Source organism: Bombina bombina, chromosome 3, assembly GCF_027579735.1.
Source record: "Bombina bombina isolate aBomBom1 chromosome 3, aBomBom1.pri, whole genome shotgun sequence".
NCBI classification, from domain to species: domain Eukaryota; kingdom Metazoa; phylum Chordata; class Amphibia; order Anura; family Bombinatoridae; genus Bombina; species Bombina bombina.
Window position 1 is genome coordinate 24,445,691 of NC_069501.1, and position 14,294 is coordinate 24,459,984.

The window sequence follows — 14,294 nt, forward strand, 5'->3', positions numbered from 1 at the left end:
ATAATAGTAAATTGGAAGTGAATAAAATTACTGTTCATCTGACTCATGAAAGTTTAATTTTGACTGTACTGACCCTATAATAATAATAATATCTCCTTCAGCAGAGGGGAGTTTAGTGTATTTATGAACTATAAACAGCAGGTCAGATATAAGTTATCCTATAAAAAGCTGTTAGCTCAGTATAGGCGGTGGCTGTCTGTAGCTCTTCCTGTTCCTTATCAGTGACTATGCACATGTCGGAGCCTTCCTCACTACTGCGCCTGTGGTCTGTGTGTACAGAGAGCACAGGACACAGCCTAGATTACTACATAGCAGCTTGCAGGGATATGATATTGTGTGTATCTGTTAGACCTGCATTAGCTGAAAGCCTGTGCAGCTCCCTATAATGGTGCCAATTTCTCATAGTGACTCCTGATCATGCTCACACTCAGCTAGATTACGAGTTTTGCGTTATGAGTGAAAAAGCATCGTTATGGCCCATAACGCTGCTTTTTCCCCTAACGCCACTATTACAAGTCTTGTCAGAATAGGTGTACCGCACACCTTTTTGGCCGTCACGCAACGTCAGTACCGCACTTTAAAAAAAAGTCCTCTTTCAATGGGACTTCCATAGCGACGGTATTACGAGTTTTGCGGTGAGGCCAAAAAGTGAGCGGTACAGCCTAAAATGACAAGATCCATCTAAAGTCAGAAGTTATGAGTTTTACGTTACAAATCTGTAACATAAAACTCATAACTAAACTGTCACAAAGTACACTAACACCCCTAAAACTACCAATTAACCCCTAAACCGAGGCCCTCCCACATCACAAACACTAAAATAAAATTTTCCGCTAATCTGCCATTCCGAACATTGCCGCCACTTAAAAAATGTATTAACCCCTATTCCGACGCTCCCCGACATCGTCACCACTATAATAATCCTATTAACCCCTAAACCGACACCCTCCCGCATCGCAAACACTATGTAAAGATTATTAACCCCTAATCTGCCGTCCACCCACACGGGTGCTATAATAAACCTATTAACCACTAAATATACTAAATATACTAAATTAAACTATTAACCCCTAAACCTCTGGCCTCCCACATCACTACATAAATATATTAACCCCTAAACCTAACCCTAACATAACCCTAAATCTAATCCTAACACTCCCTAATTTAAATATAATTAAAATAAATCTAAATAAAACTTACAATTATTACCTAAATAATTCCTATTTAAAACTAAATACTTACCTATAAAATAAAACCTAAGCTAGATATAATATATTTTTTTATTTCACAGCTAAGTTTGTATTTATTTTAACTAGGTAGACTAGTTAGTAAATAGTTATTAACTATTTACTAGCTACCTAGTTAAAGGGATACTCAATCAAAATTAAACTTTCATGATTCAGATAGAGTATGCCATTTTAAACAACTTTCCAATTTACTTCCATTAACTAAATGTGCAGTCTTTTTATATTTAAAGTTTTTGAGTCACCAGCTCCTACTGAGCATGTGCAAGAATAAGTGTGTATGCATTTGTGAATGGCTGATAGCAGTCACATGGTACGTGTATGCATTTGTGATTGGCTGATGGCTGTCACATGGTACAGGGGGAGTGGAAAAAGACATAACTTTTAAAATTGTAGTTAGCAAAATCTACTACTCATTTGAAGTTCAGACTAAGTGCTATTGCATTGTCTTGTTATCTTGCATTTGTTGATTATGCACATCTACTGTGTTGACTGGTTAAATAAAACCTAACTTGTGTTCTGTCGAGAACTCCAGTCGCCCCCTTTGAACCCCCCAGGCGGAGGCAAAATAGATAGTGAAGATAGGCGATTACAGGACCTATCTGATTGGTTGTGAATCCTGTCACTCACTGGACACGGACCAATCAGATGTATGAAAATACCAGAAGTTACGTCAGATTGGAGTTTTCGACAGATTGGAGTTCTTGACAGAACACCTGCCTTACACTAAAAACTAACATTACAATAAAATAAATTAAATAAATAAAATACAATTATCTAAATTACAAAAAAAAAAAAAACACTAACTTACACAAAATAAAAAATTAAATCATCAAAAATAAAAACAAATTACTCCTAATCTAATAGCCCTATCAAAATAAAAAAGCTCCCGCCTCCCCCAAAATAAAAAACCCCTTAGCCTACACTAAACTGCCTATAGCCCTTAAAAGGGCCTTTTGTGGGGCATTGCCCCAAAGAAATCAGCTTTTTTACCTGTAAAAAAATATACAAACAACCCCCCAACAGTAAAACCCACCACCCACACAACCAAACCCCCCAAATAAAATTCTATCTAAATAAACCTAAGCTAACCATTGCGCTGAAAAGGGCATTTGGATGGGCATTGCCCTTAAATGGGCATTTAGCTCTTTTACAATGCCCAAACCCTAAGCTAAAAATAAAACCCACCCAGAAATTCTCATCGAAGCCGGCAGAAAAAAATCGTATTGGCTGTTGCATTCAGCCAATAGGATTGAGCTTTCATCCTATTGGCTGATCCAACCAGGATTGAATAGAATGCCAGCTCAATCCTATTGGCTGATTGGATCAGCCAATAGTATGAAAGCTCAATCCTATTGGATGATTGCAACAGCCAATATGATTTTTTCCCCTTTAATTCCTAATGGCTGATAGAATTCTATTAGTGAATTGGAATATAAGGGACGCCATCTTGGATGATATCACTTAAAGGGAACCTTTATTTTCCAGCTGCGATCGTAAGAAGAGGATGCTCCGCACCGGATGTCTTGAAGATGGACCTGCTCCACGACGGATGGATGAAGATAGAAGATGCCGGCTTTGATGAGGACTTCTGCTGGCTTCGATGAGTACTTCTGCCCGCTTGGATGAAGACTTCTCCCGGCTTGATGAGGATGGATGTCTGGTTTTAGGTTTTTTTTAAGGGTTTATTGGGTGGGTTTTATTTTTAGTTTAGGGTTTGGGCACCGTAAAAGAGCTAAATGCTCTTTTAAGGGCAATGCCCATCCAAATGCCCTTTTCAGGGCAATGGTTAGCTTAGGTTTATTTAGAATTTTATTTGGGGGTTTGGTTGTGTAGGTGGTGGGTTTTATTGTTGGGGGCGGTTGTTTGCATTTTTTTTTACAGGTAAAAGAGCTGATTTCTTTGGGGCAATGCCCCGCAAAAAGCCCCTTTAAGGGCTATTGGCAGTTTAGTGTAGGCTAGGGTTTTTTTATTGTGGGGGGGGGGGGCTATTAGATTAGGGGTAATTCGTTTTTATGTTTGATAATTTCATTTTTTATTTTGTGTAATTTAGTGGGGGGGGGGGTTGTAATTTAGATAATTGTATTTTATTAATTTAATTTATGTTATTTTATTGTAATGTTAGGTTTTAGTGTAAGGCAGGTTAGGTTTTATTTCACAGGTATTCATTTTAACTAGGTAGTTATTAAATAGTTAATAACTATTTACTAACTAGTCTACCTAGTTAAAATAAATACAAACTCACCTGTGAAATAAAAATAAATCCTAAACTAGCTACAATGTAACTATTAGTTATATTGTATCTAGCTTAGGTTTTATTTTATAGGTACAGGTAGCCCTCAGTTTACGCCGGGGTTAGGTTCCAGAAGGAATAGTTGTAAATTGAAACCGTTGTAAATTGAAACCCAGTTTATAATGTAAGTCAATGGGAAGTGAGGGAGATAGGTTCCAGGCTCCTCTCAAATTTGTCATAAGTAACACCTAATACATTATTTTTAAAGCTTTGAAATGAAGACTTTAAATGCTAAACAGCATTATAAACCTAATAAAATAATCACACAACACAGAATATATAATTAAATTTAGTTAAATTAACAAAAACATTTGCTTAACAGCATTATAAACCTAATAAAATAATCACACAACACAGACTTCACTTGCATTTTTTTAGCAAACAGTTCTTTCTATGCATTCCAATCTGGACTGATTTATAGACAGGAAGATCTTGTTCCTTTGAAATCTGCTCGATAGCTCAGGTCTGGTTAAACTGATTAATTTCAGCTTGCTTGGCTTTGCTGCAAAACAAGCGGACAGCTCCACCTACTGGCTATTTTAATAAATGCACTGCTTCTCAATGCTTTTCAATAGCAGTCACATGACTGGAGAAAAAGGTTGTTATTCTGAAACGGTGTAAATTGAACAGTTGTAAAACGAAAGCCACCTGTATTTAGTTTTAAATAGGAATTAGGTAATAATTGTAAGTTTTATTTTAATTATATTTAAGTTAGGGGGGTTAGGGTTACGTTAGGGTTAGGTTTAGGGGGTTAATATATTTATTTAGTGTTAGTGATGTTGGAGGCTAGAAGTTTAGGGGTTAATAACTTTAGTATAGTGGCGGCGACATTGGGGGAGGCAGATTAGGGGCTAATAAGTGTAGGTAGGTTGCGGCGATGTTAGGGCCAGCAGATTAGGGGTTAATAACTAATGTAGGTGATGGCGATGTTAGGGGCAGCAGACTAGGGGTTAATAGGTTGCGGAGATGTCGGGGGCGGCAGATTAGGGGTTAATAACTAATGTAGGTGGCGGAGATGTCGGGGCGGGAGATTAGGGGTGTTTAGATGTGGTTTTTATGTTAGGTTTAAACATACTTTTTTTTATTTCCCCATAGAAATCAATGGGGCTGCTTTACAGAGCTTTTCATTCCGTGATCGCAGGAGTTAGGCTTTTTTTTGCGGGCTCTCTCCATTTATGTCTATGGGGAAATCGTGCACAAGCACGTCAAACACCGCTTGTATTTGGGTGGGGTATGGAGTTCAATGCCACCATATCGCCCGTGCAAGCCGGGTTTTTGTAAACCTGTAATAGCAGCGCTATAGGGAGGTGAAATAACACCGCTTTTGTGGCGGTCTTTAATTTCCCTATAGCGCTCAAAACTCGTAATCTAGCTGACTGTTATTACTTACTGACAACGTTAGGTACCATTTACTGACAGCGCTAGGTACTATTTACTGAAAGCGCTAGGTACTATTTACTGAAAGCGCTAGGTGCGATCTACTGACAGCGTTTCATGTTCTGGTGTACAGCCACTCAGACCCTCCAGGCAGTGATAGGGAATTGGAGACACCGACCCCTGACCCGAGGAAGAGTATCCTGGACGTGGATAATTTATATTCATAGTTGCAAGGAGTTATTGCAGGGTTCATGAAGTTTTAAAAAAATGTATGCAATATTTTCTCGTAGTAACTTATAGTTACTATGAGTCGCTGCAGGATTAATGAAGTGTAAGGCATAACAATGCAAGATATTCAGGCTTCAAAGGAAACAGATAAGAGATTGTGATTCATCGATACAAGGAGTTGCTGCATGATTCAGTACATAATATTAGTTAGAGCTGTGTGCAGCACAGGTGATAGGCAAGTTGCAAGTTAAAGCTTTACATACTGTTGTGGAAAATATTGGAGAATCACAGGAAAACATAAATTATGCTTAACAGATAATTTCCTTTCCTTCTGTACAGGAAGAGTCCACAGCTGCATTCCTTACTTGTAGGAAATTATACCCAAGTTTCAGAGGACACTGAATGCTAAAGGGAGGGTAAAAAAAGAGAGGGGGCCCCTAATCTGAGGGCGCCACAGCCTGCAAAACCTTTCTTCTGAAGGCTACTTCAGCAGAAGCAAAAACATCAAACTTGTAAAATTTGGAAAAAGTATGTAACAAAGACCAGGTAGCCGCCTTACAAATCTGATCCATAGAGGCCTCATTTTTGAAGGCCCAAGAGGAATGAGCCATAGAATGAGCCATAATCCTTTAAGGAGGCTTAAGACCCGCTGACTCAAATGCTAAGCGGATGATACTCCTCAACCAAAAATATAAGGAAGTCGAAGAGGCCCTCTGACCCCTACGCTTCCCAGAATAGATAACAAACAGAGAAGACGTTTGCCTAAATTCCTTCGTAGCCTGAAGATAGAACTTCAAGGCACGAACCACATACAGATTATGCAGTAAATGTTCCTTCGATGAAGGATTAGGACATAAGAAAGGAATCACAATTTCTTGATTGATGTTGCGATTTGACACAACCTTAGGAAGAAATCCTAACTTACTTCATAGAACAGCCTTATCAGCATGGAATATCAGATAAGGAGGGTCACATTGCAAGGTAGCAATCTCAGCAATTTGCTAGTAGAAAAAGAACCTTCCAAGACAAACAACTTAATGTCAACCTCATGCATAGGAGCCCATTGCAAAACTTTAAGAACAAGATTTAAATTCCAAGGAGGAGCATTAGATCTAAACACCGGCCTGATCCTAGTCAGAACCTTAACAAAAGACTGTACATCCAGAAGCTCAGCGAGCCTCTTGTGCAGTAAAACAGACAGGGCCAAAATCTGTCCCTTCAAGGAACTAGCTGAGAGGCCCTTCTCCAGTGCATCCTGGAGAAAAGAAAGAATCCTGGCAACCTTTACTTTGTGCCAGGACAAACCACGCTCTTCACACCAGAATAAGTAGGTCCTCCACACCTTATGATAGATGCAACTAATAACCGGCTTACGAGCTTGAATGAGAGTATCAATAACACACTCAGAAAACACTCTCTTGGCTAAGACTAAGCGTTCAATATCCATGCAGTCAGCCTCAGACAATCTAGATTTTGATGAAGAAAGGGGCCTTGTTCCAGCAGATCCCTGCGAAAAGGTAACCTCCAAGGAGGAGATGATGACATCCCCACAATATTTGCGAACCATATCCTTCGAGGCCACGATGAAGCAATCAGTATCACTGATGCCTGCTCCTGTATTGTTCGAGCCACCACTCGGGGAAGGAGTAGTAATGGCAGGAAAAGAGAAATTAGATTGAACTTTCAAGGCACTGCTAATGCATCTATTAGCTCCGCCTGAGGATCCCTGGATCTCGACCCATATCTGGGTAGCTTGGTATTGAGACGGATGCCATGAGATCTATCTCCTGCGCTCCCCACCTATTGCATATCTCCGCAAACACTTCGGGATGGAGGGACCATTCACCCGGATGAAAGGATTGTCTGCTGAGAAAATCCGCTTCCCAGATGTCCACACCCGGAATGTGGATCACTGACAGCGAACAGTTGTGGGTCTTCGCCCACTCCAGAATCCGAGATACTTCCCTCATTGCTAGGGAGCTTCTCGTTCCCTCCTGATGGTTGATGTAAGCCACCAATGTTATATTGTCTGATTGGAATCAGATAAATTGGGACAAACCCAGTAGGGGCCAAGCCTTCAGAGCATTGAATATTGCCTGAAGGTCTATAATGTAGAATGGGAGGGGGCTCTCCTCCTGCGTCCATAGGCCCTGTGCCTTCTTGGCCCCCCAAACAGCTCCCCATCCTGACAGACTTGCGTTCACAGTCACCCAGGAAGGACTTAAAAAAGATGTCCCTTGGGACAGGTGATCCGAAACAGAGCCACCAAGAGAGCGATTCTCTCGACCGGTTGTCCTGAGAAATCTGTTGAGACAGATTCAAATGATCTCCATTCCACTGCCTCAGCGGAACCTGGCAAAGAGAATGATGTCAATGCTGGACACATCATGAGACCAAATCACCTCCATACACCAAGCCACAGATGGCCTTAAGGAGGTCTGGAGGGCAAGACGTGTTGAAGCTAGCTTGCAACTTCTCTGGTCTGTTAGAAAGATTTTCATGTCTATGGAGTCTATTATCATGCCCAGGAATTCCACCCTGGTGCTTGGAATAAGAGAACTCATTTCTCTATTTATCTTCCCTCCGTGGGATAGAAAAAGACAGAGGAGAGATTCCGAATAGTCCACCAGATGAAACGATGGTGCTTGTACCAGAATATCGTCCAAGTAGGGAGCTACTGCTACACCCCGGGTTCTGGCGACTGCTAGAAGAGCCCCTACAACCTTCTTAAAAATTCTTGAAGCAGTACCTGGACCAAACGGAAAGTGCAATGAACTGGAAGTGCTGGTCCAGGAATGCAAACCTGAGGAACTGGAAGTGTTCACTGTGGATTAGAAGGTGAAGGAATGCCTCTTTCAGATCTATAGTGGTCATAAACTATCCTTCCTGAATAAAGGGAAGGATGGACCTTATTGTCTCCATCTTGACGAGGGGATTTCGAAATTTTGTTTAAGTACTTTAGGTCCAGAACTGGACGGAAAGTTTCCTCCTTCTTTGGGATCACAAAAATGTTTGAATAGTATCCCAAACCTCTCTCTGCGATAGGCACTGGGACAATGAATCCAAAGAAGGACAGATCCCTTACACACCCCAGAAAGGCCTCCTTCTTTCTTGGTCTTGAAGACAGGTTGAGAGGATGAATCTGCCCCTGGGTGGATGACATTTGAAACCTATCTTGTAACCCTGAGCTATGACCTCCAGGACCCAAGGATCCTGCACGTCCCTGAACCAAGCCTCTGAAAGAGCGACAGTTTGCCCCCTACACAATCCAAACTAGGACCGGGGGCCACCCCTTCATGCGGACTTAGTCTCGGCGGGCTTCTTGCCCTGCTTGGATTTATTCCAGGACTTAGCCGGCTTCCAAGAACTCTTGGTTTGCTCTGGCTTAGCGGAGGCCTCTGACGCTGGGCTTTTATCAGAACTAAATGAATGAAAATACAAACTTTGTCCCTTAGATTTGTTCACCTTATCTTACGGTATGAAGGCACCCTTGGCCCCTGAAACCATGGAGATAATTATACAAACTCTTTCCCTTAAAGGAAAAGGGTGTGAGACTAGACTTAGAAGTTACATCTGTCAGAGCACCTTAAAGGCCTGAACAGAAAACCTGAAGTCTTCACCTTAGGGCCTGAAAAGAAAAACTGAAGTCTTAGGCTAATTAATCTGCATAATAACAGCACAGATAAAAGCATTAGTAACCCAGAAGGCCGTAATTCTTTCCTGAAAAATGTTGAGGGAACCCTCCACCTCGCTCAATTTCAAGAAGGAGGTGCACCAAAAGGTAGCCGCTCCAGCAACTGCGGCAACAAACGCAGTCAGTAAAAGAAAATATCCCATAGGTTGAAACATCCTCTTTAACAGAGTTTCCATCCTTATATCCGGCGGCTCTCTCAATGACATACTATCCTCACACGGGCTAGTATTACGTGTGGCAAGCATAAAAATAGCGCCAACCAAGTAGGGATGGGAAAGAGAAAATCCACCCTCATAGAGAGCCTAAAAGGCAGACAACAGGGAAGAGGAATCTAATCCTGTCCGACTCGTCCTTAATAATGATTTCCATCAAATTTAAGACCCAGAGGTTTGTCTGGCAGCTCGGCCTTTGGAACCTCTAAAGTAGTCAAAACCTCCTTTTGTAGAAAGCGTAAATGTTCTGTCCTAAATCTAAAAACTGGATCCTGCACAGGCGGAGGATTATAGGAAGCAGACTCCAACCCTGAAAGTTCATACTCTGAAGTTTCAGAGAGAACCTCATCCTCGGATAACTGATCAAATATATTTGACAAATTACATGATGCCCCCTTGGCAGGAGTGCAAGATTTAACCTTTTGCTTGCGCTTAGCAGTGCAAGGGAAAGCACTAATGGCCGCAGACACCGCCGTATGAAACTGCGCAGTAACGTCTGGTGAAAAAAGCCCCCCTCTAGATGGAGGCTTAGCAGTGCAATGGGAAGCTGCATGTGTATAAAAAGATGCATGTAGGGTGTGCACCTCAATGGACGAGGACTCCTCAGAGGTGGGCAGCTCAGTGGTATCAAACATGTCAACCTTATTTGATAAAATCCCCTTATCAAGACATATGGAACATAATTGAGAGGGCGGTTATCCCCAAACTTCCTCACAATATAAACAAGCATTACTCTTTGAAATAGAGGGAGAACCCTCTAATAAATCAGAATCCTCCATAGCTAAAGTATGATATGTGGAGGACTACAGAAAAAAATGAACTTTATTTTAAATAAAAAAACAGCACCTATATACCCCCAATGGCTGGGGCACTCACCACCACCTATGAGCCAGACAGAACAGAGATAAAACTCCTCTCCGGTAGTAACTCGTTCAAGAGAAAGGAAATGGAAGCCTCAACCATTCCGGTCACATGGTGCACAATGCAGGACCGCCCCTGCTATGAGAAAAAGCGCTAAGCTTTTAAGCTGTGCAACTGTCAAAGTGAAAGTGAAACCTGTATGTTCCATCTCAGCCTATGAGCCCAAAAACATCTTACACATAAAGCAGCATAAAATCAAATAAAGCATATATGATTAAACCCAACTGTTTATAATCCACCTCAGGAGATATTAACCCTTGATTCGATATAGATTAAAGGAGCCACACTGTGACGTGTGACCCTGTCTTGTAACGTTTGCAATATGTGTAAAAATTGAAAAGATCTTACCGGAATCCACGCTGTTGAACAGAAACACAGCCTCTCAAGTGTAACAGTCTTGTAGCATCGCTCCTGACATTAACTTGAGTGAGAAAAAGCAGGCAGTGAAACTCGTCAACACTGATTGCTAAGGAGCTTTTAATCTGAGTCTGGATGGGTTCGCAGAATAGACTCTTCCTGCATCTCCAGACTCTAACTTTCATCATTGCTCTCACTGAGAGGCTGACAAGACTACTTAAAACTCCAGTCCCATATCGAAGGACAGATACCCTTCCTAGGAACTACTCCGAAATCTTCTGACACTTCTCTGCCAACCTCCTGTGACGAAAGGCAAAGAATGACTGGGGGATGGGGAAAGTGGGGGAGGTATTTAAGCCTTTGGATTGGGTGTCTTTGCCTCCTTCTAGTGGCCAGGTTCAGTATTTCCCACAAGTAAGGAATGCAGTTGTGGACGCTCCCTGTATGAAGAAGAAAATCAGTTTGTTTAACCGAACACATATATGCAGAGTTCTGAATATATATGGAAAACAGGTTAACACAAAACAGTGTAAATAGGGGCGCTATCAATTTAAAATTGTGCAACTCTGCACAAGTAAAGACTCAGATGCTTGGTGTGAATAGATACTCAAAGTGTCTATTAAACACAATAAAGTGTAAACAGGGGCACTATCACTATAAGATTGACCAATCTGCAATAACTGGGGGAAACAAGTATCTGGTATAAATTGTTACTCAGAATTGCAATAAGTGATATGTAGATATGTAATGTGTAAATACAAATTACAACAATGCATATAGAAAATATAACCTATATAGATATACTTCAAGGTACAAAAAATAGAAAAAAGGAATATATATTTGTAAATAAAAGTCCAATTAAAATGTGTGTTTTTTGGAAACACACACAGGCCCCTAGTTAACAATGTCTGTCGGACCTGATCCGACAGTGCGGATCAGGTCCGACAGACATCACTGAATACGGCGAGCAATACGCTCGCCGTATTCAGCATTGCACCAGCAGCTCACAAGAGCTGATGGTGCAACACAGCCCCCTACAGACTCTCGGCCAATGGGCCGCCAGCAGGGGGGTGTCAATCAACCAATCGGGTTGATTTCCGGCGATGTCTGTCCGTCTGCTCAGAGCAGGCAGACAGGTTATGGAGCAACGGTCTTTGTGACCGCTGCTTCATAACTGCTGTTTCTGGTGAGCCTGCAGGCTCGCCAGAAACACGGGGCATCAAGCTCCATACGGAGCTTGTTACATATGCCCCACAGAGTTTAACAGACTGCTCTCCTCAGGGTAATGGCCGTCCACTTCAAAACAGATCTATAGAAAAGGGAGAAGGCACGTTTTCTATAGTTCTGAATATATATATTTGCAGGAGGATATTTGACAACTTGTAGCAGTGATTAGTTGTAATGTTCAGAGTAAGATTTAGTTGTAACAATCAGAGAATGATTATTGCAAAATACAAACTTGTCATTTAGATTGAGTTCAGGGTTAGTAGAATACAAGTTTAAAACTTTCTGATATATTTAATTTAGTCCCCATAAATGAATTACATAGTTTCACCAAAGGGTCGACAAACTTATGTTCTAATGCTTTACCCATTGACATTTAATAATTACCTCATTATTTCTTTATTAATATTGTAAACCTGATCCTCAGTAAGTTGGGGTCATTTTATATCTTCCTGGTATTCTCTTTTATCACTATCTTGAGATTTATACAATTTGTGCAAATGTTTTCTAAACAAGTCTTTAATCTGTTCATTATTCACTATAACCTCTTTATTTCAAATTGCTGGGATAAGGCTCTTTTTTAAAAAATTTTTTGTTAAAGAGGCTAATAAATTTCCTGCTCTGTTCCCAAATTTGTGCACTTTAGCTGTACATTTACATATTTCTAGTTCCATTTGTTTTTGGTAAAAATTATCTCTTTCTTTTTTCAATTGTGCATAATTTTTATAATTTTGTTTTGATGGGTTTTCTATTTAAACACTTATTAATCTATTTAGGGCTAGATTACAAGTGGAGCACTCATTTATTGTGCGCCCGTAAACGGGCCAATTCGCCTGTTTGGAGGCGCACGTTAAATAACTAGTCATTACAAGTGGCTGGTTATCGCAACTGCAAGCTCGTAAATGTATTACTAGTACATACTAGCAGAGTAAGTATAGCCATATTTAGTGTTTCCTAAATATCTTCTCATTCTCCTAGGCGTCAAAAGCGCACAGCTGGACACAAGCTCCTACCTTTACGAGACTTACCTCCAGGTTCCTCGCTTGCCCCTACACCTTGCTGCTCTGATCACCCCTCTGAGGTGCTGCGCTTGTACTGTAAGTCCTGTGCTCTGCCTTCCTGCCGTGACTGTGCTCTCATCCAGCATCAAGGACATGTTCTCCAACCTATATCTGAGGCCATAGGGAAGCACCGAGAGCAGATGGATAAGGCCCTTAGGGAAACTGATCCACAGTTGGGAGAGCTGGAGGTCACACTTGGTAAAGTAAGCAAAGCTAAGGAGTCCTTGAGACAAAGAGCTGATATACTGCGGGAGGAGGTTGAGGCTTTTACAGAGGGGTATGTTCAAGCAGTGCAGGAGCACAAGACCCGACTTCTGAAGGACATAGATGAAGAAGTAAGACAGAGGACACAAGCCTTGAGCCTACAAGGAGCACGTCTACAGCAGAAGCTCTCAGACCTAAGGACTGCTACAAGCTTTACCCAGAGCTTGCTAGGTGGTGGCCCAGACCTGCATCTGCTCAGAGTTCAAGGCCTTGTATTGAGTCGTCTGAGGGAGCTAAGAAGAGGGGAGACCAGGACTGCAAACTTAGAGGAAGTCAAAGAGATCACATTCAGGCCCCAAGAAGCCGCTGGTCTATTTCAGGGATATCAGATGTATGGTGCAGTGAAACGCGTAGGTGCTGATCCACAAAGAAGCGAAATCTTGCGTGAAGGTAAGGACTTGGTATATAGTAACATGCTACAGGTATAGTGTGTGTATTTATAGATAGATAGGTACACCTTGTATTTGTAAGATTTTGCACAAACAAATACATGATCCTTCCAATTCATGATGCTAGAGATTTAAATCAGAATAATCCTCAGACACCAGTTTTAGTTTAAACCATAAAAATAGTGTGGAAAGGGGGGTGTCTTCAAAATGTGCTGTCTTCTGATAGCCTTGGGTGTTTTACAATTATCTCTTTATCCACTTCTCCTAAATCTCCATCTAAAAGACAAGTCTGTCACCAACAGTATAAACATACTTCTCAATGTAATATAGAAAGAGAGCAACCTGCTCGTAGGAGAAAAGGTACATTTAGACCTAAGTGAAGGAAGCCTGTTGCAGAAGTCATTTGTATTACTACACCCTGGTCAGAGCAGAGCAGAAATGCATATCTCCACAAATTCTCAGTTTTTAGTCAACTGCACCAGATGTCCATGCCTACCTCACCACAGATGTCCATGCCTACCTCACCACAGATGTCCATGCCTACCTCACCACAGATGTCCATGCCTACCTCACCACAGATATCCATGCCTACCTCAACACAGATATCCATGCCTACCTCACCACAGATGTCCATGCCTACCTCACCACAGATGTCCGTGCCTACCTCACCACAGATGTCCGTGCCTACCTCACCACAGATGTCCGTGCCTACCTCACCACAGATGTCCGTGCCTACCTCACCACAGATGTCCGTGCCTACCTCACCACAGATGTCCGTGCCTACCTCACCACAGATGTCCGTGCCTACCTCACCACAGATGTCCATGCCTACCTCACCACATTGTCTCCAACAGTGAGCTGAAGAGATCTTATGTATCTAGGTGCCATCTAGAGAGAATGATAAAATACGATATAAACATGGTTGTGCAATGCAAACTTAGGCCCAATTTAAAAAAATGTGCCTGTCAAAACGTGAATTTCCAGTCTAACACTCGCAGGGGCAGCCCTCATGGAATCCTATAAAAAAACT

General features: G+C 41.6%; 1 protein-coding gene across 1 annotated transcript in view; it reads left to right on the plus strand.

Annotated features, from left to right (window-relative positions):
* Nucleotides 1-14,294, plus strand: part of TRIM45 (tripartite motif containing 45) — a 51,140-nt gene that overhangs the window by 8,316 nt on the left and 28,530 nt on the right. Inside the window, exon 3 of the mRNA XM_053705750.1 lies at nucleotides 12,529-13,265. Coding sequence (XP_053561725.1) covers nucleotides 12,529-13,265 — 737 coding nt within the window. The remainder of the gene's footprint in view (nucleotides 1-12,528; nucleotides 13,266-14,294) is intronic.